Genomic DNA, 27,174 nt, shown 5'->3' on the forward strand with positions numbered 1-27,174 from the left:
TCACTTCTTATGTCTTGTTACATTTTTGTGCTTACTTCTATTCATTCCTCATTCCCCCCTTCCAATTTCTGCTCTAGGCTGGGAAGCCAAATTTGTTAGGCTTATTATGTGCCACATAAATGAATTATGCATAGGTCAAGATCACAGAGCTTCCCAGTGGAGCCTTGAGTGGCTCCCCTTCCAGTCAAGTGCATAAACATTATGCATAGACTTGGTGGCCCAATGAATAGCGCCTCCCTTTTCTGAGTCACTTCAGGGAGACACAGAGTCAAGCCGATGGAGTTCAAATATCACCTTTATAGCAAATGAAGCTGATATTTGCAAATGGACTTGCTAATTGTGAACCCCAGAGTTACAGAGGTTCACCTACTCAGTCAGGTGAAGTACCTTTATGAAATACACATGGATAAAGATTGAACCCCCCCTGCAAAGTGTCCTTTAGGTCTGCATACTGAAATCCTCAAAAGTGGTTTATTCTCACTGGACACCAGCCTTATTTATAGGTAGTCCTCACTCAGCCAGATGATTGGTTTCTGCAGGCTAATCAAGAGATGGAAAGGCCCGTCAGCCTGCAGTTCAAAACCAGAGTGGCATAAAATGGTGCAGCCGCTAGAGAAATGTGGCTATGACTGTTCCTCAAGATATTAAACATAGAATTACCACATAATCCAGCAATTTCACCTTTGGGTATATACCTCAAAGGATTGAAAGCAGGGTCTCGAAGAGATATTTACACATCTGTGTTCATGGCAGCATTATTCACAATAGCCAAAGGGTGGAAAAACCCAAATGTCCATCAACAGATGAATGTCTCTACAAAATGGGGAATGTACGTATAATGGAATATTATTCAGCCTTATAAAGGAAGGAAATTCTGACACATGCTACAACATGGATGGACCTTGAAGACATCAAGTTAAGTGACATAAACCAGTCACAGAGGGACAGATACTGTATGATTCCACTTACATGAGGTCCCTAGAAAAGTCAAATTCATAGCGACAGAGAGTGGAATGGTGGTTGCCCAGAGCAGAGTGTTGGAGGGAATGTGGAGTTAGCGTTTAGTGAGTAGGAAGTTTCAGTTTGGGAAGGTGTAAAAATTCTGTGGATGTATGGTGGTGATGGTTGCGTACCAATATGAATGGACTTAATGCCACTGAACTGTACACTTTGAAATGGTTAAGGTGGTAAATTTTATGGTATATGTATTTTGCCACACTAAAAGAGTTTTGTAAAAGAAAGAATGGTGACTGAGAGAGAGCCAGAGCTTTCATATGAGCTCAAGAAACAGAGTTGCATGGGTTGCAGGGGGAGAACTGTGAGCTGTGCAGGTGTCCACACAGGCAGGTGCTTCTAGAAGATGCCAAATCCCGAGAAATCCAGTTTTTCGAGAAATACAAATGACCATATTTGTAATGCCTAGTTGGTAACAGGTTATTTTTCATGAAATTTTGTCCGAAACTTTGGTCAAATGAATGATTATACTACTAGTTATCTTAATAATGGGTCAGAAAACAACATACAGCTCATCTTTGGCCAAGAATATAATTCTGAAAAAGGTTGCCTCTTATGGTTAATAAGGATGTGTTAAAATGATAAGTTCATGGAAACAAGAAAAAATTGTGATTTACCTTAGAACAAGTAAACCTCTATTCAAGATCTGAATATACCTTATATCAGGGGGAAAAATCTGGGATCGAAATTAAATACAAATTTAAAACTGCTCATTCATGACAGATTTCTTCCTAAACCCCCTTCCTTTCCTTGCATGCATACTTATAGGAGAGAACATTCTAGAAGCTGGAGATCTTTTGTTGACTGAGCATAATGAGGTCAGCAGAAAAATGGCCTTGATAGTAATTTTCAGTGATGTTCCTGGGAATGTAGAATTGGGGGAATATGAGCAGAGCTTTAATTATATGGCATAAAAAAGGGGACATGTAGAGGATGCTAGATTCCATTTGGAGGGTCTCCTGAAGGGAGAGGTTTTTAAAGGAATCATGAGAGCAGAGAATTTGGGGAGGAATAATGTGCCATGAGTCATGTGCTGTGAAACCTTTCCTCTCGCCAAGGAAATTTTCAGTAAAATGTCTATCTCTCACTACGGTCTGGTGCGGTGTAGGGGCTTTTCAGTGGTGTGACAAAGTGCTAAGTGGTCCTTCATCGAGGATGAGACAGGACCTGTTCTCACCTGGGTTGCAAACTAGTTACTAATGTTCATGTTAACTTCAACTTCAAACTTCTTGCCTTCTCTTAATTCCAACATTACTAAGCTTGTGGTGTAGCCCATACTTATGAGAATAAACTGAAAAGTAATATCTCTTCTTATTGTGGCAAGTCAGTTTTTTTCCAAATGAATTTCCCCAATATCCATATATAATCTTTTCTCTCTCCCCCTTCTTCCCTAGCCTTCTTTTCCCAATGCCTTAGGGTTTTTATCTCTAACCTTGAACGGAAGCTTCCCCATAAAATGGAACCCCCAATATTAATTTAGGTGAAACCGTGCTAGCTGCCACGCCCCAAATCTCAGTGGTTCAGTGAATCAGAGGTTTATTTCTCACTTCTATTAATGTCCATCTTGGGTCTGTAAGGGCCTTGTCCCATGGAGTCACCCAGGAGCCCAGGCTGAAGGAAGCTCTATTGTCTTGTAGATGGATCTGGAAAACATGGCCTCTGAGATTATCAACTAAAGAGGAGGAGAGGGGCATGGAGGAGGCACCAGCTCATAATTGTTTACGCTTAGTAGTGACACTGGCCACTTCTACTTACGGTCCGTTGGCCAAAAGTAGGCACATGGGCCCAGCCTGACTGCAAGGGAGGCTGGGAAATGAAGGAGAGCCTGTCGGGTATTTAGTGAGCACTTTCTCTGCTACCCCTACTAATTGGAATACTATGAGACCCAAGCTACATTATAATTCAAACAACTTTTGAATATAATTTGTATATGACAGGGAATTCCTTGGTGGTCCAGTGGTTAGGACTCTGTGCTTATGGTGCAAGGGGCATGAGTTCCATCCCTAGTCAGGGAACTAAGATCCCACTAGCACAGCCAAAAAATAAGAAAATAAAATAAAATAAAATAAAATAATATAAAATAATTCTCCTTTGAAACATAATTTGTATATGACAGTTTGCTAATCTATTCTCGTAGACATTTGCTGGGGTTTATTTTTTATTAAAAACTTTTTTATCTGCCTCCTTTTTCTCCCCACTTTTACTGAGAAGTAATTGACACACAGCACTGTATAAGTTTAAGGTAGACATCCTGATGGTTTGGTTTACATATACTGTGAAATGATTATCCCAGCTAAGCATAGGCTCAGTTAGCATGCATCATCTCATATAGATACAGTACAAAGAGAAGAAAAAAATTCTTGCGATGAATTAGGATCTACCCTCTTAACAACTTTCCTATCTGTCATACAGCAATGTTAATTATAGTCATCATACACATTGCATCCTTAGTACTTATTACTCTTGTAAGTTTAGACCTTTTCACCACCTTCCTTCAATTTCCCTCCTCCCACCCCCCATCTCTGGTAACTACAAATCTGATCTCTTTTTCTAGAAGTTTGGTGTTTTGCTTTTTGTTTTAAACTAATATAAATTTGTATTTCATTTATATTTAAGTAAATTTCATGTAAGGGAGGTCATACAGTATTTGTCTTGTCTTTCTCTGACTTACTTCACTTAGCCTCATGTTGGTTTTAGCATTTGCTGGGTTTTATTGCTTCTTTATCAGTTTCTTCAAACTTACTCTCTAGCTTTAGCCTACATTTATCGATATTATTATTTTTAAAGTTTATTTATATTTTATTGAAGCACGGTTGATTTACAGTGTTGTGTTAATTTCTGGTGTACAGCAAAGTGATTCAGTTATATATATATACATTCTTTTTCATATTCGTTTCCAGTATGGTTTATCACAGGATACTGAATATAGTTCCCTGTGCTCTACAGTAGGACCTTGTTGTTTATCCATCCTATACATAATAGTTTGCATCTGCTAACCCCAAACTCCCAATCCTTCCCTCCCCCAGCCCCCTCAGCAACCACAAATCTGTTCTCTATGTCTGTGAGTCTGTTTTGTAAATAAGTTCATTTGTATCATTTTTTTTTTAGATTCCACATATAAGTGATATCATATGATATTTGTCTTTCTCTTTCTGACTTACTTCGCTTAGTATGATCATCTCTAGGTCCATCCTTTTTGCTGTAAATGGCATTATTTCATTCTTTTTTATTAGCCTACACTTTTTTAGACCTGAAATATACAGACATGTTAAGGAAAAGTGATGGGGGCTATTAATGGCCTCTCCTCTCTGTCTCTCTTCAGCTTGGCTATGTATTCCTTGAGGTTCTTCACAACTTCTCATGAGGAGGTACTTGTGTAAATGTGGAACTTATCTGCTTCCAGGGAGGGGAATTGACTTTATATATTATCTATCCATCTAATATTTTCTTATTTAATCATTCTGTCATTCACTTATTTATGAATTCATATTTATTTGTGGACTTTTATCCGCATGAAATGAAAACAAGTCAGTGATGGTGAAAATTCTTCACTTCGGCTTTTACTGTTGGTGATCGTTTCCTTTTTCTTGGTTGTTCCTTTGGTTTGGCCATTCTGTTTTAGGAACCGTCTTACCCAGATGGTAAATTGTTAGATAGGACCGGGGCAGGTTGTGCAGGGGCTGCATGGGAGCAGAACGGGGCCGGGCCATGTGGCCTCCGAGCCTAGCTGTGTTCCAGTTGCAGCACTGACTGGAAGCATCACTGGATTTATGAGATCCTTCTGGGAGATGCATTGCTAAAAGGGTCTCACTATTTATTGAGGTTGTCCTTAGTATCATCTTGGGACCCTCAGGAATTCATTTCTATCCCAGAAGATAAGAATTTCATTTAGGAAGGACCAGAGAACCTGCCATGGGCCATGGTCTCTGAGAGAAATAGGACGAGATGTGGGGTATCCTACAGAGTGGGACAATTACATGGATCCCAGTGATTCGTTTTGTTTCTTGAGGGGATTGGACAGAATTGAGCTGACCTTCACCATGATCTCCATGGAAAGATCCTTTGCCACTTTTGGAAATGTCCCTCTGCCTTTGAGAGGCAGTACACTCTCTTATGGCCCTTGCCTACATCATGCCACTAGAGGAGTCCATGGCTTGATGATATTAACCCAATGGGAAATCAGGGAGGAAAGGAAGGGGGCGTTACACTAACCTTTCTCCTTCCCTTTGTTCTCTGCAAGGCTGTTTGTGTTTTGTTGAAGATAATAGCATCTCAAAGGCCCTCCTCTGGCCTTGAAGACCAGATGCACAGGAAGACCAGACTAGCCTGTAGAAAAGAGCTGGTAGAAAATGGAGACTCTCACTATAATCTATCTTTTGTTCTATGGGGTTCCTGTCTGCAAATCACATGTTGGTCATTGCAGTTAGTACCAGCACCTGAAAAATAAGAAAGACTTTTTAAAAAAATAAAAAGGTAGTAGCTCTTTCTCTTCAGGTATTACGAACAGGAAAAGTTATAAAACTAATAGAATTTGAAATCTCACCCAATTTATGCTCAATAAATAGTTTAAAAATACTTTCAGATTTAAGACCAGAGGTAATCCTACAAGCAAATACATTTTTTCCTTTCTTTTCTCTTCTCTAGGCTTTTCCTCCAAATGCCATCACTGTATTTTTTTACTGCAGCTCAGTGACGATATTCTTCACAATAATCAAATTGGTCAGTTATCGCCTACACCTCATGTTTGATAAAGGAGAAGTGATTCAGCAAAGGCCCTCCAGAAAGAAAGAAAAGCCAAATAAAGACAAAGAGGCCATCAGTGACCACATAACCAATCATAAAAATACAGGGTAACATTTCTCATTAATGCATTAGTTCATAATTTAAAGGTTTTAATTTTGATTAAAATAATTTTTCTCATGTATGAGTTGTTTGTGAAAATATGCCAGGAGAGGCAGACACAAATATGTACATTTTTCTTATATTTAAGCATACACTTAGGCATAAAAATGTTGATAATCCAGATGGTTTAACTGACTATTTAATATGACCTTATACCATGCTCTGAAATTCATTTGCATTAGGCTTAGCATAGCAAAATATTTCACTTCAGTATTTTTATCTCATCATCTCAATGCTTAGTGCACGCCAGAGTATTTTCAGAAAGAACATTTGTGTTTGTTAATATGAAAGTAATACATTGCATAGAACTAAAATATTAAGAGTAATTCTCAAGTGAGCATTCATCACTATTCTTGGTCTTATTTCTGATAGTTCCTTAAGAGAGCATGTCTTATTTTAAAGTAATGTTTATTAGCTTTTAAAAATAAGATTTATATACCGTGAATTCTTCCCCTTTTTTATACATATATATTTTTTTATTGAAATATAGTTGACTTAGAATGTTGTGTTACTTTCAGGTGTACAACAAAGTGATTCAGTTATGTGTGTGTGTGTGTGTGTGTATATATATATATATATATATGCATTCTTTTTCAGATTCTTTTCCCATATAGGTTATTACAAAATATTGAGTATAATTCCTTGTGCTATCCAGTAGGTCCCTGTTGTCTATCTCTTTTATACATAGTAGTGTGTATATGTGACTCCCAAATTCCTAATTTATCCCTCCCCCTCCTTTTCCCCTTTGGTAACCATAAGTTTGTTTTCTAAGTCTATGAGTCTATTTCTGTTTTGTATATAAGTTCATTTGTGTCATATTATAGATTCCACATATAAGTGATACCATATGGTATTTGTCTTTCTCTGTCTGACTTACTTAGTATGATCATCTCTAGGTCCATCCATGTTGCTGCAAATGGCATTATTTCTTTCTTTTTTTTTATGGCTGAGTAATATTCCATTGTGTATACCATAATTGGACAAAGTGGAATCAAGGAAAAAAAATTGTTTGAGGACTAATGTCAAAAGAGCCATAGTTTTATTTGATAATATCACTGCCCCTGTGTTTCTCATGATGGCTTAGCAATAATGGGCGGATTAACAACGGCAAAAAGGAAGAGGCCAGTCGAACCCTCTCCACGCCTCCCCTCCACGGCAGCTCCAGAGGACAGAGCATAAACTCTCATCACTCGGCCGGGCTCCTGGTTAGTGGTCTGTTTTCTGTTTCACTCTTCTCATGCTGCTGGAGTGTCGATCATGGAAGTGTGCAATGGTGGTGACTGCAATTTACGTGCACTGGCTGTAAATACTGGCCTTTGGGTGGAAATGACCTGAGGGGAGCACGTGGACCATGAGATAAACACCCAGTCACCCATCCCAAGCACACCCACCGGCCTTCTCTGCAGTCTGCCTGCCCTGCCGGGACTGCACCATGGCCAGAAGAACCCATAAGCGCACCTTCACCGCCCTCTCCCTGGTCCTGTCTGTCATTCATCTCAATCATTGTACTTGCAACGCCTTCCCCTGGAATCCACTCCACCACTCCACAGGAAATCATACGTAAATCACCTTTTTCCTAGGTTCACTTTCTTGGGCTCTATTCACTGTAGTATGAAGTAGCACATTATTTTTTCTCCTTACTTTCTTAATTGCCAAACTCCCTTTTATCACAGCACCGCGAGCTTGGTTCGATGTCTACACTCTAGATATTTTTGTGTCCGTCTTTGCTACCCATTTTCTCAGTGGACGCTCTGTTGTGTCTTTCCCACGTGCCACAGAGAGAAGCAGTGGCTGCTTGGTGTCTGCTGACTGCCTGGAAGTGGGCAGGGAGCTGAGTCACACTGATTGATTTTTGTTCTTTCATTTATTTAGGAGCTGCCAGCACAGGAAACAGTGGAAGATCTCAAAGGTAGAGTGCTTATTCTCGTCGTTGAATATTTTATCACAGCAGTATCCTCAGTGAAGCGAAAAATAATTTTTATAAAGCAGAATGCCAGTGAATTCATTCGGAATTAGCAATGTACCCAAGATGGCAGTTACATTTTACCTTCATTTCTTTAGCTCTTCATTTTCATTATTTCTTATCAGAATTTGTGTATCATGTCTACGTTCAGACTGTGATATTGTATTGATCATATTTCATTGTCTTTTCTCCAGTCTGTGACTCCTTTCATATAGCTCATAATGGCAGATATAAAATAGGATAAATTCATCATTGACACAGTATACTTTTTATTATAGTACTTAACACCGAAAAATGACATGGGAAATGACATTGCGTTCTGTGTATATGCATTTCTGTCAAGTTACAAATTTTGTTCCTGAGATTTTCTTTTAACCCTCCCACCACAAATATTTGTTTTACTTTTTTACTAAGATTTCATTTTATTGTCTTTTGATTGTCTTCAGAAGACTTAGAAAAGAACTTCTGGAAGCCTGAATGAACCCCTTCCTTTCTCTGCATTGAAAAACTTCTGCTGAGTTCACATTATTCTTAGCATAAAATCCAAGCTGCTTTTGCTTGTCAAGCCTTATATATCAATATTTTGGACCCTCCCTGCCTTGGTTTAGAAGGATTAAGTAACTTGCCCAATGTAATGCAGCTAGTAAATAGCAGAGCCAGGACCTTTCTGATTGCAAATACGTTGTTTAAACCATACTAGTCTGCCTCCCAAGCCCACAAAAGAGGGAAAGCTACAAGCCTGAATTATTTTTTAAATATAGAGATTTCAAGAACAATTTCGCAGCGGAGGTGATACTTTTAGGATAAGCATCTAATCACATTTGTTGCTGGTGTTATTTTTAGTTTGTTATTATTCGGCCTTGCTCCATGACATTATTCATCCATTCTGGATGCGAATCAAGTTGCTGTTGTTGTTGATTTCAGGTGTCATTGTGTCAGATGGCCAACCCGTAGCACCAGTGTCATCTACAGCACCTGGGATGAAAACGGAAAGTTTACCTGCTTCTAAAGGGCACGTGCCGGAAACCATGACCACATCAGCAATACCAGTGAAACCAGTCATGGCAGAAACTTGCATCAGTGATAAAGGGAAGGAAAAAGGGGGCCAGGGGCAGCCCCCCTTCTGCCACAGATCCGAGGGCGGCTTGGTGGACAAAGAAGCCGCGAAGAAGGTACCCTACCTGTCTTTGTCTCAGTACGACTTACTGGAGACAGACGTTTCTTTCCAGCCTTGGGGGAGTGAGAATTCCATCCCGATTCCAGAACCTGGGAATTATGCCTCCATCAGGGAACAGTTGCAAAGCAAGTCGCCTCAGGACAGCCTGAGCAGTAGCTGCCCTCAGTGTAACACCGTCATCGCCAAAGCTGGGCGGGAGCAGGTTTCCCAGCAGGTGGAGCCGCCCTTGAACCAGGATGTGGATGACTCAGAAAATGAGGTCACTGTCACGCTTATAGATACTTCTCAACCTGGAGACCCACTGAGTCTGCACGAGCCCATTAAGATTGTCATCACCATGAGCAGTACCCCCAACTCCATGACAGACTTGGAAAGTTCTCTCCACCTGAAGGTGGTTGGTGCTGAGGGAGCTGGCTTCAAGTGTGACGCTGAGTCAGTTCCCCCAGGGGCCGCTGGTCCTGAGAAACAGATGAGAATTCCCATCATCACCCTTGAGCTGTCTGAGGGTGCGGGAGGAGGCATGGTGTGTCCCGAAGGCAATGGAAGTGACAGGACGCCGGAGAGATTGATGGTGGAGGTGTCTTCCAATCCATGTTCTGGCTATGAATCTGGGGACGGGGGCAATGCCACACAGGACCACAGTCCTTCCCCAAGAGACCCCTGTACAACCCCGTCACCCACGCCTGATGTGGTCTCCGAGTCGGAGCGGGGCATGGAAGGCCAGGCTCACCTTGACCCATCATCTTGTAGAACCAGCCAGGAAAAGAGACACTCCCAAGCCCTCAGTGTGGACAGCGGGACAGACGTCTTCTTGAGCAAAAGTTCCGCAGAAGTTATTAACGATAAAGAGCAAACAATGCCAACCTCCAAATCTGACCTGGAGGCCAAGGAAGGACAAATACCAAATGAATCCAACTTCCTGGAATTTGTCTCCCTATTAGAATCAGTGAATACTTCCAAGGTGGTGGTGTCCAACCAAAGGAATGAGCCGGCAGAGCAGAGCAGAGACAGCGGGCTTCCTGGAGGTACGGCTGCACCTCAGTTCTGTGCTGATGGTACAAAGAAGGCATTGCCTCTCTTTGTCATTGGCCTTCTGTGATTTGATTTTGCAAACAGCGGGACGACTGTTGTGTAATTGTTGGGTGCTTGGCGGCGTCACTGATATTTGCTGAGTGTATCAAAACTAAGCTGTGTGATGAGCATGGATTAAAGCTGGCTTATTCCACCAGGAAATTTAAGGCATAATAATGAAGATTTGGCTTCCCTAGAAGGCAAGAAAGTTTATTTCTAAGGAAATGAGCAGTTATATTTTACCATGGCGACAAGACCCCTGAATATAGCTCTTCCTTAATAGAATAGATGCGGAACTTTCCTGGTGGTCCAGTGGTTGAGACTTCGCCCCCCAATGCAGGGGGTACACGTTCGATCCCTGGTTGGGGAGCTAAGATCCCATGTGACTCGTGGCCAAAAAAACCAAAACATAAAACAGAAGCAATATTGTAACAAATTCAATAAGACTTTTTAAAAAATAAATTAAAAAAATAAAGTTATGAAAAAAATAGAATAGATGCAAAGCTGATTGTAAAGCAAATTTGTGTGAAAGGAATCCACTTTTCTGTTGAATTCCATTATATAATCCTCTGTGCTGAATTCTCTAATTATCCCAAGTTGTAAACATAATTATAACACACAGCTCTTAATTTACACCGGCACCATCCTAAGCACTTTACAGATATTAACACGGGTGACCATCCGTGGTGGTTTGTCCAAAAAGGCCCTCATTAACATGTGTTTTGCCAACATAATTATTAACGCTGCCTTTCACTCTCAAAAGGATTCCCAGTTTGAGCAACATATTATACAGTTAGTCTCACTTTCACTCATTTACTCTTCATGTAACCTTGCGTTATGGGTCCTGTTATCATTCCTTTTTTGCAGCTGGTTTTCACTACCTTTCCCAAGTTAGTCTAGTAAGTCTACAACTGAGCTTTGATTCCAGGCAGTCTGGCTACAGAGTCAACACTCATAAATAATAAACTATATTTCCTGTATGAATAGAAGATTCGTTCTCTTAATATCTCTGGGCTCAGTTTCCTCGCTGGCAAAGGATGTTACTGGACTAGAGTTTTGTTTTGTGTTTTTTTTGTGGCCACTCCACATGGCTTGTGGAATCTTAGTTCCCCGACCAGGGATTGAACCTGGGGCCAAGGCAGTGAAAGCGCTGAGTCCTAACCGCTGGACCGCCAGGGAAGTCCCATGGACTAGAGTTTTTACAAAGTCTTTTAACTTTATTTATTTTTAATTAATTAATTAATTTTATTTTTGGCTGCGTTGGGTCTTCGTTGCTGCATGCGGGCTTTCTCTAGTTGCAGCAAGCGGGGGCTACTCTTCATTGCAGTGCACGGGCTTCTCACTGCGGTGGCTTCTCTTGTTGCGGAGCACGGGCTCTAGGCGCGCGGGCTTCAGTAGTTGTGGCACGTGGGCTCACTAGTTGTGGCGCGCAGGCTTAGTTGTTCCACGGCATGTGGGATCTTCCTGGACCAGGGCCCGAACCCATGTCCCCTGCATTGGTAGGCGGATTCTTAACCACTACGCCACCAGGGAAGTCCCAAAGTCTTTTCACTTTAAATGTCCGTACTTCTTTGATCTTTGAGTACATCATTTCTGCCTAGATCTCTGAGAGCATATCTATGTGGTAGGATTGCTTGCAGGAAGTTGTGGTTCACATGGCAGTAGCATATCCTCGTGCTGTGATTGTCCCTTTGCTGCTGCCTGTTCTCTGCTCTTTGGGCCAGTCAGGGGGACCCTTTGGCTCCATGCAGGCAGCTCCCAGCGATTTGCTCTTGTTTCTTCTGTCTTTCTGGTGCTCTGCCAAAAGCCGTGCCCTGCTTGTGGGTCAGTCCACTCTTGCCTAAAAATTCATTAAGTCTGAATATTTAAATTATGTAAAGTGAATGCATTCTCCATGTTACTATGTCTGTGTATCCAAGATTTTGCATATGGAGTAGCAAGAACAGGAAAGATTCAGCTAAACTTTATAATAGACACATGCAGTACAAGAAAGCATTGGTTACTTTGAGATACTAGACACTTTCTGATACAAGATTTGGATGCTCACCATCTAATTAATGTAAAGATTCATGCATCTAGACCAGCACTGTCTAATAGAACCTTCTGCAGTGATGGAATTATCCCGTATCTGCCATCCAGGACGGCAGGCACTGGCCACATGTAGCTATTAAATACTTGAAATGGGGATTGTGCAGCTGAGAAATGGAATTTTTAATTGTATTGAATTTTACTTCATTTAAATAGCCACATGCGGCTACTGGCTACTGTATTAGGTAATGCTGATCTGGATGATGTGTTTCTTTCCGGGAAGCTGTGTGTGGGTTGGACAGAGCTCTGGTTTTGGAACTTGACAGCCCAGGGCCAAATTTTGGTTTTGCAGTCCAGCGGGGTGAGCTTGGACAACTCACCATATCCATCTGAGTCACAGTAGCTTCAGTGAAGCAGGAATAATAATATGTTACGGATTTACTGTGATGATTCAATTAAGAAAATATGTGAAAAGTCTTGCTGCTTGATCAATTTCAGCCTTCTATTCTGATTTTCCCCTCTGGCTATATGTGAGGTTTATTTGGTCTGTCTACTTAAGTTTCTGCTCTTAAACTTTTCAGCCAGCCACCTTCAATCAGAACAGGGTTGAGTTGGAAACCTAGGGGGTGTGCAAAGAGGTGTAGATGCTATCAGGTTTTCTATGGAAAGGAACAGGCTTGGTTGTCGGGAACTTGCAGGTACAACAGGGAGGGAGGAGTTGGAGTGGATCATATACCTATTCCAGGAAGGGACAGAGACTTTTTTTTTTAATTTAATTTTTTAAAATTACCAAACATTTGCCCTTCTTATTGTCCTGGGAATTACTCTCCTCCCTCCTATTTTTTTTAATTGAAATATAGTTGATTTACAATATTATATTTATTTCTGCTATCTAACAGTGATTTACAATTTTTAAAGATTGTACTTCATTTAAAGTTATTATAAAATATTGGCTCTATTCCCTGTGCTTTACAATATGTCCTTGTAGCTTATTTATTTTAAACATAGTAGTTTGTACCTCTTAACCCCCTACCCCTGTCTTGCCCCTCCCCACTTCCCTCTCCCCACTGGTAACCACTAGTTTTTTCTCTGTATCTGTGAGTCTGTTTCTGTTTTGTTATATTCACTAGTTTTATTTTTTAGATTCCACATATATGTGGTAACATACAGTATTTGTCTTTCTCTGTCTGACTTATTTCACTAAGCATAATAACTACAAGTCCATCCATTTTGTTGCAAATGGCAAAATTTCATTCCTTTTTATGGCTGAGTAGTATTCCATTGTAAATATCTATACCACATCTTCTTCTTTTTTTTTTTTAACATCTTTGTTGGAGTATAATTGCTTTACAGTGGTGTGTTAGTTTCTGCTTTACAACAAAGTGAATCAGTTATACATATACATATGTTCCCATATCTCTTCCCTCTTGCGTCTCCCTCCCTCCCACCCTCCCCATCCCACCCCTCTAGGTGGTCACAAACCACCAAGCTGATCTCCCTGTGCTATGCGGCTGCTTCCCACTAGCTATCTATTTTACATTTGTATACCACATCTTCTTTATCCATTCACCTGTTGATGGACGCTTAGGTTGCTTACATATCTTGGCTATTGTAGACACTGATGCTGTGAATACCTTTTCAAATTAGTGTTTTCGTTTTCTTCAGATATATACCCAGGAGTGGGATTGCTGGATCATATGGTGGTTCTATTTTCAGTTTTCTGAGGAATTTCCATACTGTTCTCCATAGTGGCTGTACCAGTTTACATTACCACCAACAATTACTAGGGTTCCCTTTTCTCCATATCCTCACCAACATGTATTATTTGTAGACTTTTTGATGATAGCCATTCTGACAGGTGTGAGGTAACGTCTCATTGTGGTTTTGATTTGCATTTCTCTGATGATTAGCAATGTTGAGCATCTTTTCATGTGCCTGTTGGCCATCTTTATGTCTTTGGAAAAATGTCTATTCATGTCTTCTGCCCATTTTTTTAATCGGGTTGATTTGTTTTCTTGATATTGATTTGTATGAACTGTTTATATATTTTGGATATTAACTCCTTATTGGTCATATTATTTGCAAATATTTTCTCCCAATCATTAGGTTGTCTGTTTGTTTTGACAATGGTTTCCTTTACTGTACAAAAGCTTTTAAGTTTAATTAGTCCCATTTGTTTGTTTTTGCTTTTGTTTCCTTTGCCTTAGGAAACAGATGCAAACAATAATACTACGATTTATGTCAAAGAGTGTTCTGCCTATGTTTTCTTCTTGGAGTTTTTTGTCTTTTGATCTTACATTTAGGTCTTTAATCCATTTTGAGCTTATTTTTGCATATGGTGTGAAGAAATGTTCTAATCTTTTTCTTTTTTTTTTTTTTTAAATAAATTCATTTATTTATTTATTTTTGGCTGTGTTGGGTCTTGCTGCGTGCAGGCTTTCTCTAGTTGCGGCGAGCGGGGGCTACTCTTCATTGCGGTGCGCGGGCTTCTTATTGCGGTGGCTTCTCTTGTTGCAGAGAACAGGCTCTAGGTGTGCAGGCTTCAGTAGCTGTGGCATGCAGGCTCAGTAGTTGTGGCTCGCGGGCTCTAGAGCGCAGGCTCAGTAGTTGTGGCGCGTGGGTTTGTTGCTCCGCAGCATGTGGGATCTTCCCGGACCAGGGCTCGAACCTGTGTCCCCTGCATAGGCAGGCGGATTCTTAACCACTGCGCCACCAGGGAAGCCCTAATCTTTTTCTTTTACATGTAGTTGTCCAGGTCTCTCTATGGTACTCTATTTTTTTTTTTTTTAATAAATTTATTTATTTATTTTTGGCTACATTGGGTCTTCGTTGCTGCATGCGGGCTTTCTCTAGTTATAGTGAGCAGGGGCTACTCTTGGTTGCGGTGCGCGGCCTTCTCATTGCAGTGGCTTCTCTTGTTGCGGAGCATGGGCTCTAGGCACATGGGCTCAGTAGTTGTGGCATGTGGGCTCAGTAGCTGTGGCTCACGGGCTCTAGAGTGCAGGCTCAGTAGTTGTGGCGCACGGGCTTAGTTGCTCCACGGCATGTGGGATCTTCCCGGGCCAGGGCTCGAACCTGTGTCCCCTGTGTTGGCAGGCGGATTCTTAACCACTGTGCCACCAGGGAAGCCCTCTATGGTGCTCTTATTTCCAACCCAGGTCATCTCCACAAAGGCCTTTAGATTATCTTTAGGTCTTGGGGATATTCTAGAATTTGAGGTTATGGAAAACCACAGCCTTATCAACAGCCTTTAAAGCCATGTTTTTGTTTTCTTTTGATACAGCTTTATTTTACTTTGTGGAAATAAACAAAGACTGCTCAAATGAGAAGAAGTAAGGCTATTATTCAGAGCTTGCTACAGCGAGAGTCAGCCACCAGCATTTTGGCAGCGACTCCAAGGCAGGCAGAGGAGTGGGAAAGCTTTGTAGTGGAAGAAAGGAAGGCTTTGGGTGTGATTGCAGGCTGTTGGCCTGGGGAAGCTGGAGGTGGGATAATTAGAGCACGCTATGTGATTGGTTAGGGGAGCGTATTTGGCTCCTTCTGATTGGTTGGATTTCTCTGGTTGGAATCAGCGGCAAAAATTAGGGAAGCTCTGTTATTATTCAAGTCCTGGCCATTTGGGACTGATAGTTATAGGGGTTATTATTTGGCTTTCTGAGCTGTTTGCTAGAAATAGTGGTCTGATTTCCTACAAGTCTGACTTGTACATAGTGTATTGGTTTCCTGGCTGGTTACTGTAGATTATGGGTTGGTTTTCTGGGCTGGTTGCTGTAGATTGTAGGTCAGAGTTCTATTTTTATATATATTGTCTGGCTATTATCCATTTGTATATTCAGTTTCTTCTAGACTTTCTAAGAAAATAATCATGATGCACGTGAAGATGGTTATTGAAGAATTATCTGTAGTATAGAAATATTGAAAGACCCTAAATTTATAACAGTAGGGGTCTAGTTTAATAAATTATACTTTTAAATGTAGTATATACTTCAATTTTTGGATAATGTAGAAGAATATCTCATGTAATTAAATATTTATAATACTTTAAGATAAATAGAACAGCTATAAAACAACAGTTGTTTTCTAACTGTGCTATTTAGTTTAGTAAATTATATTAATGTAATATTATATAACTTCCATTTTTAGATAATGTAGATGATGTAGAAGAATATCTAATGTCATTAAATACTTACAATACTTTAAGTCAAATAGAACAGTTATAAATCAACATCTGTATTATGACTTAAGTTTTGGGAAAAAAAAATGATGCCTAGAAAAAAATACTGGTGTGATATTATCATATTGGCTCCTGTGTCAGCATGGTGGGGTTAAGAGTAATTTAAGATTTTTTTTCCTTTTCTCTAGTTTTAAATTACATGGCATTCATGTGTACTATTTTTAGAAACAGAAAATTCCTATAAACGTGTATTTTTAAAGGGAAGAATAAAAAAAAATAACCCCATAGGTTGACATATGTAATGTGCCCATTTAAGGGAAGGAGAGACTAAGGTATTAAAAGTGAAGTGAATGGATGAGTCCATATACACATAGTGTCAGAAGGTGGAGTTGTCTAAACGTGCCTCCCTGCAGTTTTTACGCGATGTGATCACTGGCTAAAGCTATTTGTTATGATAGCACTTTCTCACAAATGTGTTTCTTGAAAACTGTGAAAGCTTCTATCCTGACAAGCTGTCAAATGAAAGGCAAACATTTTTGTACCAAAGAAATTCTAATCGTTTCACAGATGCACTGGGAATATTTATCTTTAGGACTCACTTGGAAGCCAGCAATGTTTCTCTAAGTACTTCAAGTCCAAGGATGAAAAACTTTGTTGTATACATGATGATGTGATTTAGACCCCACTTCATCTTTTGAGACAGATCTTGGTGGGCTTTCTGAATGGCATGTCTTGAAAGAGCCTGTAGGTTCAAACCACTCAATCGTGTTCTTCTCTCAGGCAAAAATTTATGCAGAAGAAGATAGCTATTGGTATCTTTGGTCATGGGAATACAGAGGACACTGTGACCTTAAAAGCGGCCATTGGGTGTATCTTTAGTTAAGGACGGCTGACCCTCAGGGGTCATTCCACTTTGCATAATGGTGTAAACTAAGACCCTTGTTTTGGTCCATTATTTAAAGAGGATTCTAAAGATTCAAAAACCCGATATATACCTATTGATCTTGGAATTCTAATTCATCTTCAAATATTCTCAGGGTAAGGAGTAGGCATAGTATCTCACTGAGTCCTCCATAGTGCCAAGGTATGGTTCAAAGTCAGCTATACTTAATGAGCATCTACTTTATGAAGAGGCCAATTCTACGTTCAGCTTGAAAATTTAGATTTTGAGAATGAGTGAGAAGGAAAGACTGATAAGGTTTTAAAATGAAAAATGAGACCTTACTCCAAAATCGCCAGGGTATTTATGCAGGTTTTTTCATCGATGCTGTTCATGTATGAGTTATGAACCTTTCAGAACTAAGTGAGCCAAAAGGATGATTTTCAACTGGGTAAGCCAGTGGTCACTGGAGTATTATAAAGGAGTCCTTGAATCCATATGTAAAGTGATGGTATTTGTAGATGTCTAAATAACATGTCTCTGACAGATACACACTTCTCTTTTTCAAAAATACTTAGGTACTTTCATAATTAGTAAAATGAAAATTTATTTAAATAAAATTTATTTAATTTATTTAAAATGTATTTATTCTGAGTTCATAGGAGCTATTTAGATTTTCTACCTATTCTTGCTTCAGTTTTGGTAACTTGTTTCCAAGTGTTTTCACCTTAATTTCTTATTTAATATTATGTTAACACATAAAGCAATGTTTTCCAGATAACTGTTCCCAGGAGAAAAAGGAGGAAATCTTAGAAAGTGAGAAACCCAGTGGACCCAATGCCAAGCAAGGAAAACCAGACGTGCAAAGTCAAGAGCACACCAGCACCAGCCCCGGGCTCACTGAGCCTGCCAAGATCCCGACCCTGTAAGAATAACTTACTTACATAGCTTCATGCTGGTGCAGCCTCATTTACTGGCTGCTTCTTTTAACGCTTTGTTAAGGGTAAGGAGGCGTTCCACACTGTTTTTGAAATTTTTATATATGTTAAGTTTCCAGGGCAATAGACAAAGGCAGATAATCTACAGGGTAACTTCCCAACAAGATAGTTCTGTGCTGCAAGTCATCAGTGGGCCTGAAACATCTGTGCAAGATGAGATGTCTGTGGATGCGATGCACGTCTTTATTGATGAACATGGTAAGTCTTTAGAGCTCTTTACTTATGACGTAGAAGGGGGAAGGCTGGCAGCTTTCTCAAGGTCCCATGTGGTCTCTTAGCCTGAGGACAGGTTTCCCCTCTATCTGCAAGTAGAGTGGTCCTACGAGATCTTTCCTAAACTGAAATGGTGTAAAGCGAAGAGGCAGTTACCTAAGGATGCAAAAAATACATCAATGTAAGACACAGATGGTCCTAATTCAAAGCTATGGCAGCCTGATGCTGAGATACTGGGTAGTTTGTGGGGAGGGAGCTTGGTGATGCTACTCTTATCGCTTGGGGTGTGAGCTGGCTATACAACTCACTGCAAAACAAACGCTGAATGCTATTTTCACTTTTAGCCTTTTAGAAGCAGAAAAAATTTTCGGATTTCTTTCAGTTAGCAAAAACATGTACTAAGATAGGTCTTCCGTAAAAAGTGAGGTGGCGTAAAGCGAACTTACAAAAAGCGGGGGATACCCATACTGGACTGGAACAGGAAGGCTTAGTTCTGCTTGCTCACACATAGTGTTCTTAGAACAGAGCGTGCGCCCTCCTGCCTCAGGGCCTTTGCACATACCGTGTCCCTGTGCCCACATTGTGCCATTTATCCTTCGGATCTCAATTCTAAAGAAAGTTCTTCAGGAAAACCTTTCCTGGATTTCCCAGGTTTAATCAGGTTCCTCTGCTCTTTTGCTTTCCTAACACCCTATCCTTTTCCTTCTTTGAGACTGTTACAGCTTCTAATTGTTTATTGACTTATAGTAATTTGATTAGTGACATTTTCTCCCTCACAGTTGTAAACTTTGGGAAGGTAATGCCCAGCACCTAAGAAATATTCACTGGATATATGTTGAAAATCTGACCTTGATATATTTTTAATACCTTGTTATAAAAAAGATTTTAAAAAGTAATAGAGAGGAAGGAAGGAAGGAAGAAAGAGAAAGAAAGAAAGAAGGAAAGGAAGGAAGAACCATTAAATGGCAAATTCAAGGTTCCTTGGATAAGGGATATAGGTCTTAGTTTTTGTAGGTCTGGTCTTGGGTTAAGTCCCTTATAGATCAATGTAAACTTATTATTCTACTCTCACAAGGATCCTGGTTTGGATAATAAATGATATATTACCCTCTCTATATAGATCAGTAGTTTATAGTTTGAAGTGCTTTTGCATCTGCAGAAGTACAAAGAGACTTTTACATTATGAAGAACAACATTAGCACTTCTATCAAAGCCTGCAGAGGGGCCGTGGATGTCATTGTCAATGTTTCTTTTGGGGGGACAACCTTGAAGTTGAGGTCCAGCACTGCAGACTACATTGCAGCTGCTCATAACAGACAAGGTTAATTATGCTTCCTTGTCACCTGAAGAAAGTACGCCTAAAACCTCTTCTGGGGAGAGACCGTATACATTTACAAAGTGAACTGATTTTCACACCTCAATACCCTGAACCACTTTAGCAGGCTAATTTAACTCCGCAACTTAATTCCATCTCTTGCTTTTCCTCATTACCAGGCTGACATACCAGTCAGCAGCTATGCCAATGCTCATCTGCAAATTCAAAGGTTGGGATGGCCCCTCGTGGTCCACCGATCAAAACCACACACTTGATAAGCCTCTTCTGCACATGATACAAAAAAAAAAACAAGACCCATGAAGAGAATATACAAAAGAAATTCATTGAAAAGAATATACAGAAGGGGATTAGAAATGGTACAAATTAATCGATGAAAAGCAATTAAGTAATAAGTAACTGAGTCATGTGATATCACTTATATGTGGAATCTTAAAAAATGGCACAAATGAACAGAAACAAACTCACAGACATAGAAAACAAATTTATGGTTGCCAAAGTGGAAAAGCGGGGAGGGATAAATTGGGAGTTTGGGATTAACAGATACACACTATTATACATAAAATAGATAGACAACAAGGACCTACTGTATAGCACAGGGAACTATATTCAATATCTTGTAATAAGCTATAATGGAAAAGAATCTGAAAAAGAATGTATATATATATGTATAACTGATTCACTTTGCTGTACACCTGAAACTAACACAACACTGTGAATCAACTATACTTCAGTGAAAAATAAGTAACTGAGTCAAACTTGTCTAAGCATATTATCAGAGAGGTACGTCACGATTTTCTTAGCGAAGTTACACATTCTATGGAGAAATACAAAGAATGGACCTAGACTACCAACAATTATCATTAAAATAGTCCAAAATGAGTTCCCTCTAACTTGGAAAAATTATACGCGGAAATGATCATATACAAATAACTGTGTACCATTCTTTGCCGAAATTTTGCAGGGGAAATTAAATCCTGTTACTTAAAGTCTGGAAATCAGAAAGAAGGCCCTTTCCAGCATCAACCATCAAATTATGACGGCTTCTCTCACGCTGGGTAAGTGGGGCTTGTTTTCAGGTTGGGGAAGGTGTCGCGTTGCTGCCCCCAGCAACTTACATGCAACTGACTCTGAGTGTAAATGAAGTGAAGGTCCTGGTGTAGAATGAATGTGATAATCCGTCTGTAGGCGGCAAAGCATGTGGGTTTCACGTGAAAGAAAAAGAAAATCAGATATTGTAGAATAATTGAAAATAAACAGAACCACTTTCATAGTAGCCACTTCCAAAAATGAATATAACACGTAGGCATAAATAGAGGGGAACCCTGTGTAAACAATTATGGGAAAGGTGGTGATGCAGCCCAAGAACGAGTTATTAAATTTGTCTCAAGGAACGGACTAGAGATGTGGTTAGTTCTCATCTGCGCTGGCAAGCTCTTTTGTAGATAGATGATCTAAACATCCTTTCTCTTCTCCTTTAGCGTGTGTTGAGTAACTTTCCTGATCACGTTAATTAAGTTGATATTGAATTCGCTTGCGTATCCAGAACGTACGTGGATTAACGGTGGCGTTGGGCAAGCTGTAAATCTTACCAGTGGTGGACCGAATTCATCCTTCGTCCTGGACTTCAAGATTCTTTGAGGGTAGCCCACAGGGCCGTGCCTCAGTGGCTTGCTCTGAGTAAGGGAGGAGACTTTTCATGTACATTTCTCTAGAGGTGTACGCCTATTTGAGGATATACGGAAGACTTGTGTGATGTCACACAAGGGCATGCCTTAGGCTTCACGCCTGGAGAGGGTCAAGGGAGTTACAGGAACCCTACTTCCAGATTCTGGGGTGCAGTGTTCCTTCCTAAGGTCAAAGTTTCCTTACCAGGTATGCCTGGGAAGTTCGAAGGGAGCGTCCAGTGTGCCTAGAACAAAGTCTGTTCTTGCCCCTGCAATCTGGCCTCCAGGTGGGATTCTGGCATGTGGCAGCCTTTTAGGGTGTCCTCTGGTCACCCCTGCTGCTTCTCACCTTCTCAGGAATGCTGGTGTCAGCCGTCATGGTAGATCTGATGGGTGCGCTAAGTGATAGCTCTCCTGGCCTCACCACCCCACCTGGGCGCCGACCCTGAAGCAGGCTGCTCGGGTCCAGAGTCAGTCCTGGGGGGAGACAGGCACCGCCTCCATCACCCACATGCCTTCCACTCTTCCTCTGTCTTCCTCAGGTACCCAAGTTCCAATCAAAACAGACACAACAAAATTCTCCTTCTCCAGCCAGAAAGCATGCAAAGCGCTCATGCCAATGGAGACCCAAGAGGAGAGAGCAGTCTGCCACCCCCATCTTAGTTCCAGCCTCTGAGACATTTTGTTACAGTGGTTTGATGAGTTCAGTCACCTAAGGTGGCGGCTTTCTTCAGACAAAATATTTAATCACATGAGAGCACAGCTTGAAAAGCTGTCCTGTTATTCTGCAGTCCTCAGTTGAAAGCTGTAGTATTTCTAAACTAAATTTGGAACAAAAACACGCCTCCCATTTTATCCCCAAATAAATTTACATGGCTTTTTAATGTTTATTTTCCCAGATAAATGGACTAGACTTTTCCCCGAGGAAAATACTTGAACTGCTTTTGCCGGTAATGCCAGTTAGAATAAGACCACATATCCAGAGCCTTAAAAAACTAAAAATACACAGTGTGCAGGTAAGAATGAAAGAGAGTACCTATAGGTTTTTCAGTAAGCCCCGCTTCCTTAGACCATGCCTCACCAAGAGACACCATTAACTCACTTTCTCCCCTTAATTTCTCTCTCTTTATTAGTTTTCCTCCAATTCTTGCTTTCTTTTGTTTCCTCTGCATTTCTTTCCCACGTTAGAGCTCTTTTTTGTTTGACTTGCCCTCCATTTCGAGACCTGCCTGGGCTTAGCTTTGCCACGGTGCATTTACTCTGGTGAAAGAGCTTTTGGCCAGGGTAGGTTTGGGCACTGCTGGACAGCACCACATGTGTTTGTGCTGAGCTTTCCTGTCAAGCCCTGTGGCTTAGAGGAGCCCCAGAATGTCATTACTTTCCTAGATCTGCCTCTTCACGTACATAGAACAGTTAGACCCTTTCTGTTACACATGAGAGAAATCCAAGTCCAACAGGCTTCACCAAAATGGGAATTTGGGGGCCAGGTAACGGAGACGTCTTGGGTAGGTATTTTCAAGGGTGTGGTTTCTCTTTCTCAATCACCCTCCCATTGCTTTGTTTTGATATCACTCTCAAACACTTCACCCTGACAGTCAAAAGATGTCTGCAGCAGCCCCACTTATGTCTTCTCTCACTCATGTCCACTGGGTAAAAGATGCTTCTTTCCCATAAACCCCAATATAAGTCTCACTCTGTATCTCCTTCGTTCTGACTGGGCCGCCTGGAATCCTGAGCCCGATTACCAAGGCAAGTACTTGGCTGGGATCTATGTTCATAGACGAAGCTGGACAGGTTCCCTCTGAGAATGTATGGGGGCAGCTCTTCAGAGGGAAATTTGGAGTTGGGTGGATGGATGCCGGGCAACAAAAATCGGCAGATGACACCTGAGGACTCTCCTTCTGGTTAAATGGCAATTGAATTAATGACTGTGCCTCTTTAAAGAGAATAATGATCTAATTTTATAAAAGCAGCTTTCTTTTATAAATGTCCCTGTCTATCTCTTACATTTCTTGTATGTGAACGTTCCGATGGACAAGGTCTTGGTCCACCAGCACCACATGCTAAGTTCTAAGTGCTTGACTCCCTGCTCTTTCCCCAAGGTAGTTTGACAGGGCATTGGTGTTAAGAGTTCTAGGAAAGAATGGCCCATAGCCATGCACATCTCCTTCTTGTGCCTAAAGATAAAAAAATAATATACATGTCTGCTATTATATGTGTAGACTATTACTTGAGAATATACATGTCCTCTGTACTGTCTACTCTTTGAAATAAGTTAGTCCTTTAGAGGGGACTTTGTTCTGGAGTACTGTGGCCTTTCAGTGGCCCATGTGGTCATAGGAGATGTATGGTGCTTCCTGTTTGATGCTCGAGCACAAAACTCTAGTCACTTCACTTAGCAAAATTATAGCATTGAAGCTGTTCCCGGGGCAGTTCTGGAAAAGCACTTACGGGGACGCCATCTGTTTAATTCATGCTCAGAAAAAATGGCTCATTCCTCTATAGTGTCAGATGATCTTCTGAATTTCAACTGCTGTCTGACAGGCTTATGGTAGATGTTCCAACAGCCTCACACTCCTCAGACTCAGAGATGTTGAAAGCCATGCCACCCATGCACGGGAGGCTAATTTCTTTGGATTTGTAATAAGCCTTGGCTTCCATGGGAGCGCGTGTTGTAGTGACGGTTTGGGTATTTTCGAATTGGTTGTATGAAAGAAAACTTGTGCTAAAATAGGATGACAGCAAGCAAGCTGGTTGAATTTGAATATGTTAATCCCTGCATTAACATACCTGTGTGCGTGTGTCATCCGTTACTTTTTTTTAAAAATTTTTTATTTTATTTTATTTTTGGCTGAGTTGGGTCTTCGTTGCTGAGTGCAGGCTTTTCTCTGGTTGCCGTGAGCGGGGGCTACTCTTCGTTGCAGTGCACGGGCTTCTCATTGCGGTGGCTTCTCTTGTTGTGGAGCACGGGCTCTAGGCACGTGGGCTTCAGTAGTTGTGGCTCCCGGGCTCTGGAGCGCAGGCTCAGTAGTTGTGGCGCACGGGCTTAGTTGCTCCGCGGCATGTGGGATCTTCCTGGACCAGGGCTCAAACCCGTGTCCCCTGCATTGGCAGGCGGATTCTTAACCACTGTGCCACCAGGGAAGCCCCATCTGTTTCTTTAAAGCTACAGGTAAAGACACATCAGAGCAGCACGCAGCTGATCAAGTGCAATGACAGCAGGTCAGGAATTTGTAACTTGGAAGGGCCAGGGCACTCACACCTTACACCTGTGTTCCAGTGTGCCTTGAGTCTTTCTGTGGGAAGCAACGTCCTGGCAGTTCCTGGCCCTGAAGGAGGTGTTTTCCTGTCATGATTATGGTGGCAGCAGCCATCGCTTATTAAAGGTGTATTTTGCACTAAGCACTGTGCTAACTGTTAAATTATCCCATTTCATCCGCCCGACAAAACGGAGGTAGGTGATATTCACTCCATTTGACAGAAAAGGAAACTAAGACTGGTGAAGAAACAAGCCCAACCTCAGTAGCTAAGTAAGTGGCCAGGGGACACTTAAATCTCACCCCCTGCACCCTCCCCCCAGCAGGGGCTGCAGCCTCAGTTCCCTGGCGCCCAGTCAGGTGAAGTGGGCCCAGGGTTGAATGCTAAGGGTGTTGGGTGCTGAGTCCTTTGGAGGGTATTTGTCCTGCCCTCAGAGGGCTGCTGCTTCTTATCTTCAGGGTGCTTATGCCAGCTTGGGAGGCCTGGGTGAGCAGATTTTCCAGTTCTTTCAACAAGGAGCTAAAAATGCCCATGTATCTGTAAAAATCTATTTTGTTTAATGTTGTGGATTTTAATTTTTTTTGAAATGCCACCGGCCACAGATGGCATGTTTGTGGTTGGCCGTGGCCTGTGGGCTCCCTAAGCCCGAGCCCTCCCCTGGTACTCTGAGACCTGGGTGGAGCAGCCCCCTTGCTAACACATGTGATCTCGGGGTGCCCTTATGTGGCCCCCGGCTCCTCCAGGCCCCCTTTGCAGCCCCTGCCTCGCCTCTCCTCCCCCTGAGGCCCGTGGAACCGACCTTCAGACCTTCCTCTTCCTGGTATCTGCCCTTCTTTGCCTAGAACGCCCTTCTCCACTCACTTCTACCTTCTGGAATTCTCTTCCTTCAAAGCACAAATTACCATCTGCCTCTTTTATCCGTCTTTCCCTTGTCCCTACCCTGGTAATAAATCCATCCCTCCATGCTGTCGTCAGAGGAGTGCTTACCGCATTCTCCCAGGTGCAGGGGACTCCCAGCTCTTCTTCCAGACTGTTCTTGTCTAAAGAAAAGTGACCATGGCTAGGGTGCCTTGATAGCCCTCACTTAGCCCTCTGTAGGTAGGTGTTCAGTAAATAGTGAATTGAATCAAGTTAATCATTGGAAATGACAAAGACAGTCCAATCAGAGTTCTGGACAGCAAACGTGAGCCAGGCATTTAGGGATAGCAGGTAAGCGGCAAGCAGGAGGGGCAGAGGTGGTCCGTGAAGGAACTCACGCTTTGTTCTATTTGCAGCAGGGGTAATTAGACCTCTTTGCAGAGAGAAACAGCCCAGTGAAGGTGGGATTATCAAAAGAACATCCACAGATAACTCTCTCACCTTGCGGTTGTTGGAGGGGAAGGGCCAGAAACAATAACAGTTTGCCTGGTCTACATATTTGAATACAGAATGTTACCTTCTCCTTTTAAAAGTGGAAGGAAACCCCCTGCAAAATGACTTTTTTAACCCCTCTCCATAGAAATCAAGGTTGAGTCTCCAATTAGATTCTCCAGTCCTGTGTTCCACTCAGTGAGGAGGAAACGATTCTCTCTGTCCATATGGGAGGTAACTGTGATGGAAAAGCTGACATTGGGGTCCACACTTCCCTGACATCAGAGGGGTCGTGTCCTGTGGCGTGAACTTGAACTTTCGCCTTGGACTGGCCCACGTTCCCGTTCCTGCACGAAGAGTAGCTTTTGGTTTGACGTCGAGCAGCTTTACTTAACCATCTTAAGCACCGGTTTTCTAATGCATAGATGGAAATAATACTAGTAATAAATTCAGTGGGCGGCTTTGAAAGCTAAATATAATAGTATACGCGGCGCTTAACACAGTACCTCTCATGGGGGCACTGAGAAAATGTTAGCTATTGTTAAACTGTCTCCAAAGACAAGCAGTAGGACAGTGGCTGAAGTTCACCATGACTTTATACAGCAAAAGAGCAAAAGGCCAAGGGAAGCCTTTCCTCTAGCGCTTTTATGAGTCACTTTACGAGATTTTAAGGTGGTTAGGTACTTTGTATTCTCCCTGTCAGCCTGTTGTGTTCTAGCGTTTTGGCTTCTGTGGCAGTTTTACAGAAGGTAGTTTACTATTTTATTTCTGGCTTTCAATGCCATTACATTTAGAGTTCTCCTACTGTAGTAGACATAAACTTTGATTTTGAACTTGGAAGGATTCCTAGTTGGGGCAGTTTCTAAGCCCTTCAGCCATGGAAGATATTAGAAAAGCAGCCTTTTCCCTCTGAGGCGACTTCAGTGGCTAGGATTGCCTCTAACTAGCATTAAACCACTGATTCTTATTATTGGCAAGAACACCATTCCTCTTCGCCATTGTTAAGCCTAGTTGCCATGTGACAGTTTTATATCCCTAACTCCCAAGTATGAATAGGGAATGGTTTGCAATGTAACTTCCATGTCTCTTTGGGGATTCCTGGAGGAAACCAGGAGAGGAAACGAATTTCCCTCCTTGGCCTCTCTG

At 41.6% G+C, this 27,174-nt stretch overlaps 1 protein-coding gene across 6 annotated transcripts in view; it reads left to right on the forward strand.

The window, feature by feature from the left end:
* PCNX2 (pecanex 2) overlaps positions 1-27,174 on the forward strand; it is a 302,749-nt gene that overhangs the window by 23,644 nt on the left and 251,931 nt on the right. For 5 of the 6 annotated variants that reach the window (XM_068547604.1, XM_068547601.1, XM_068547603.1 and 2 more), the window contains exons 2-8: positions 5,659-5,864; positions 7,001-7,121; positions 7,789-7,825; positions 8,804-10,081; positions 17,987-18,134; positions 18,260-18,405; positions 20,718-20,811. In XM_068547604.1, coding sequence (XP_068403705.1) covers positions 5,659-5,864; positions 7,001-7,121; positions 7,789-7,825; positions 8,804-10,081; positions 17,987-18,134; positions 18,260-18,405; positions 20,718-20,811 — 2,030 coding nt within the window. The remainder of the gene's footprint in view (positions 1-5,658; positions 5,865-7,000; positions 7,122-7,788; positions 7,826-8,803; positions 10,082-17,986; positions 18,135-18,259; positions 18,406-20,717; positions 20,812-27,174) is intronic. The other variant, XM_068547602.1, reaches the window with a different exon arrangement.

The sequence above is a fragment of the Eschrichtius robustus genome, chromosome 7 (genome assembly GCF_028021215.1).
Source record: "Eschrichtius robustus isolate mEscRob2 chromosome 7, mEscRob2.pri, whole genome shotgun sequence".
Classification (NCBI taxonomy): Eukaryota; Metazoa; Chordata; class Mammalia; order Artiodactyla; family Eschrichtiidae; genus Eschrichtius; species Eschrichtius robustus.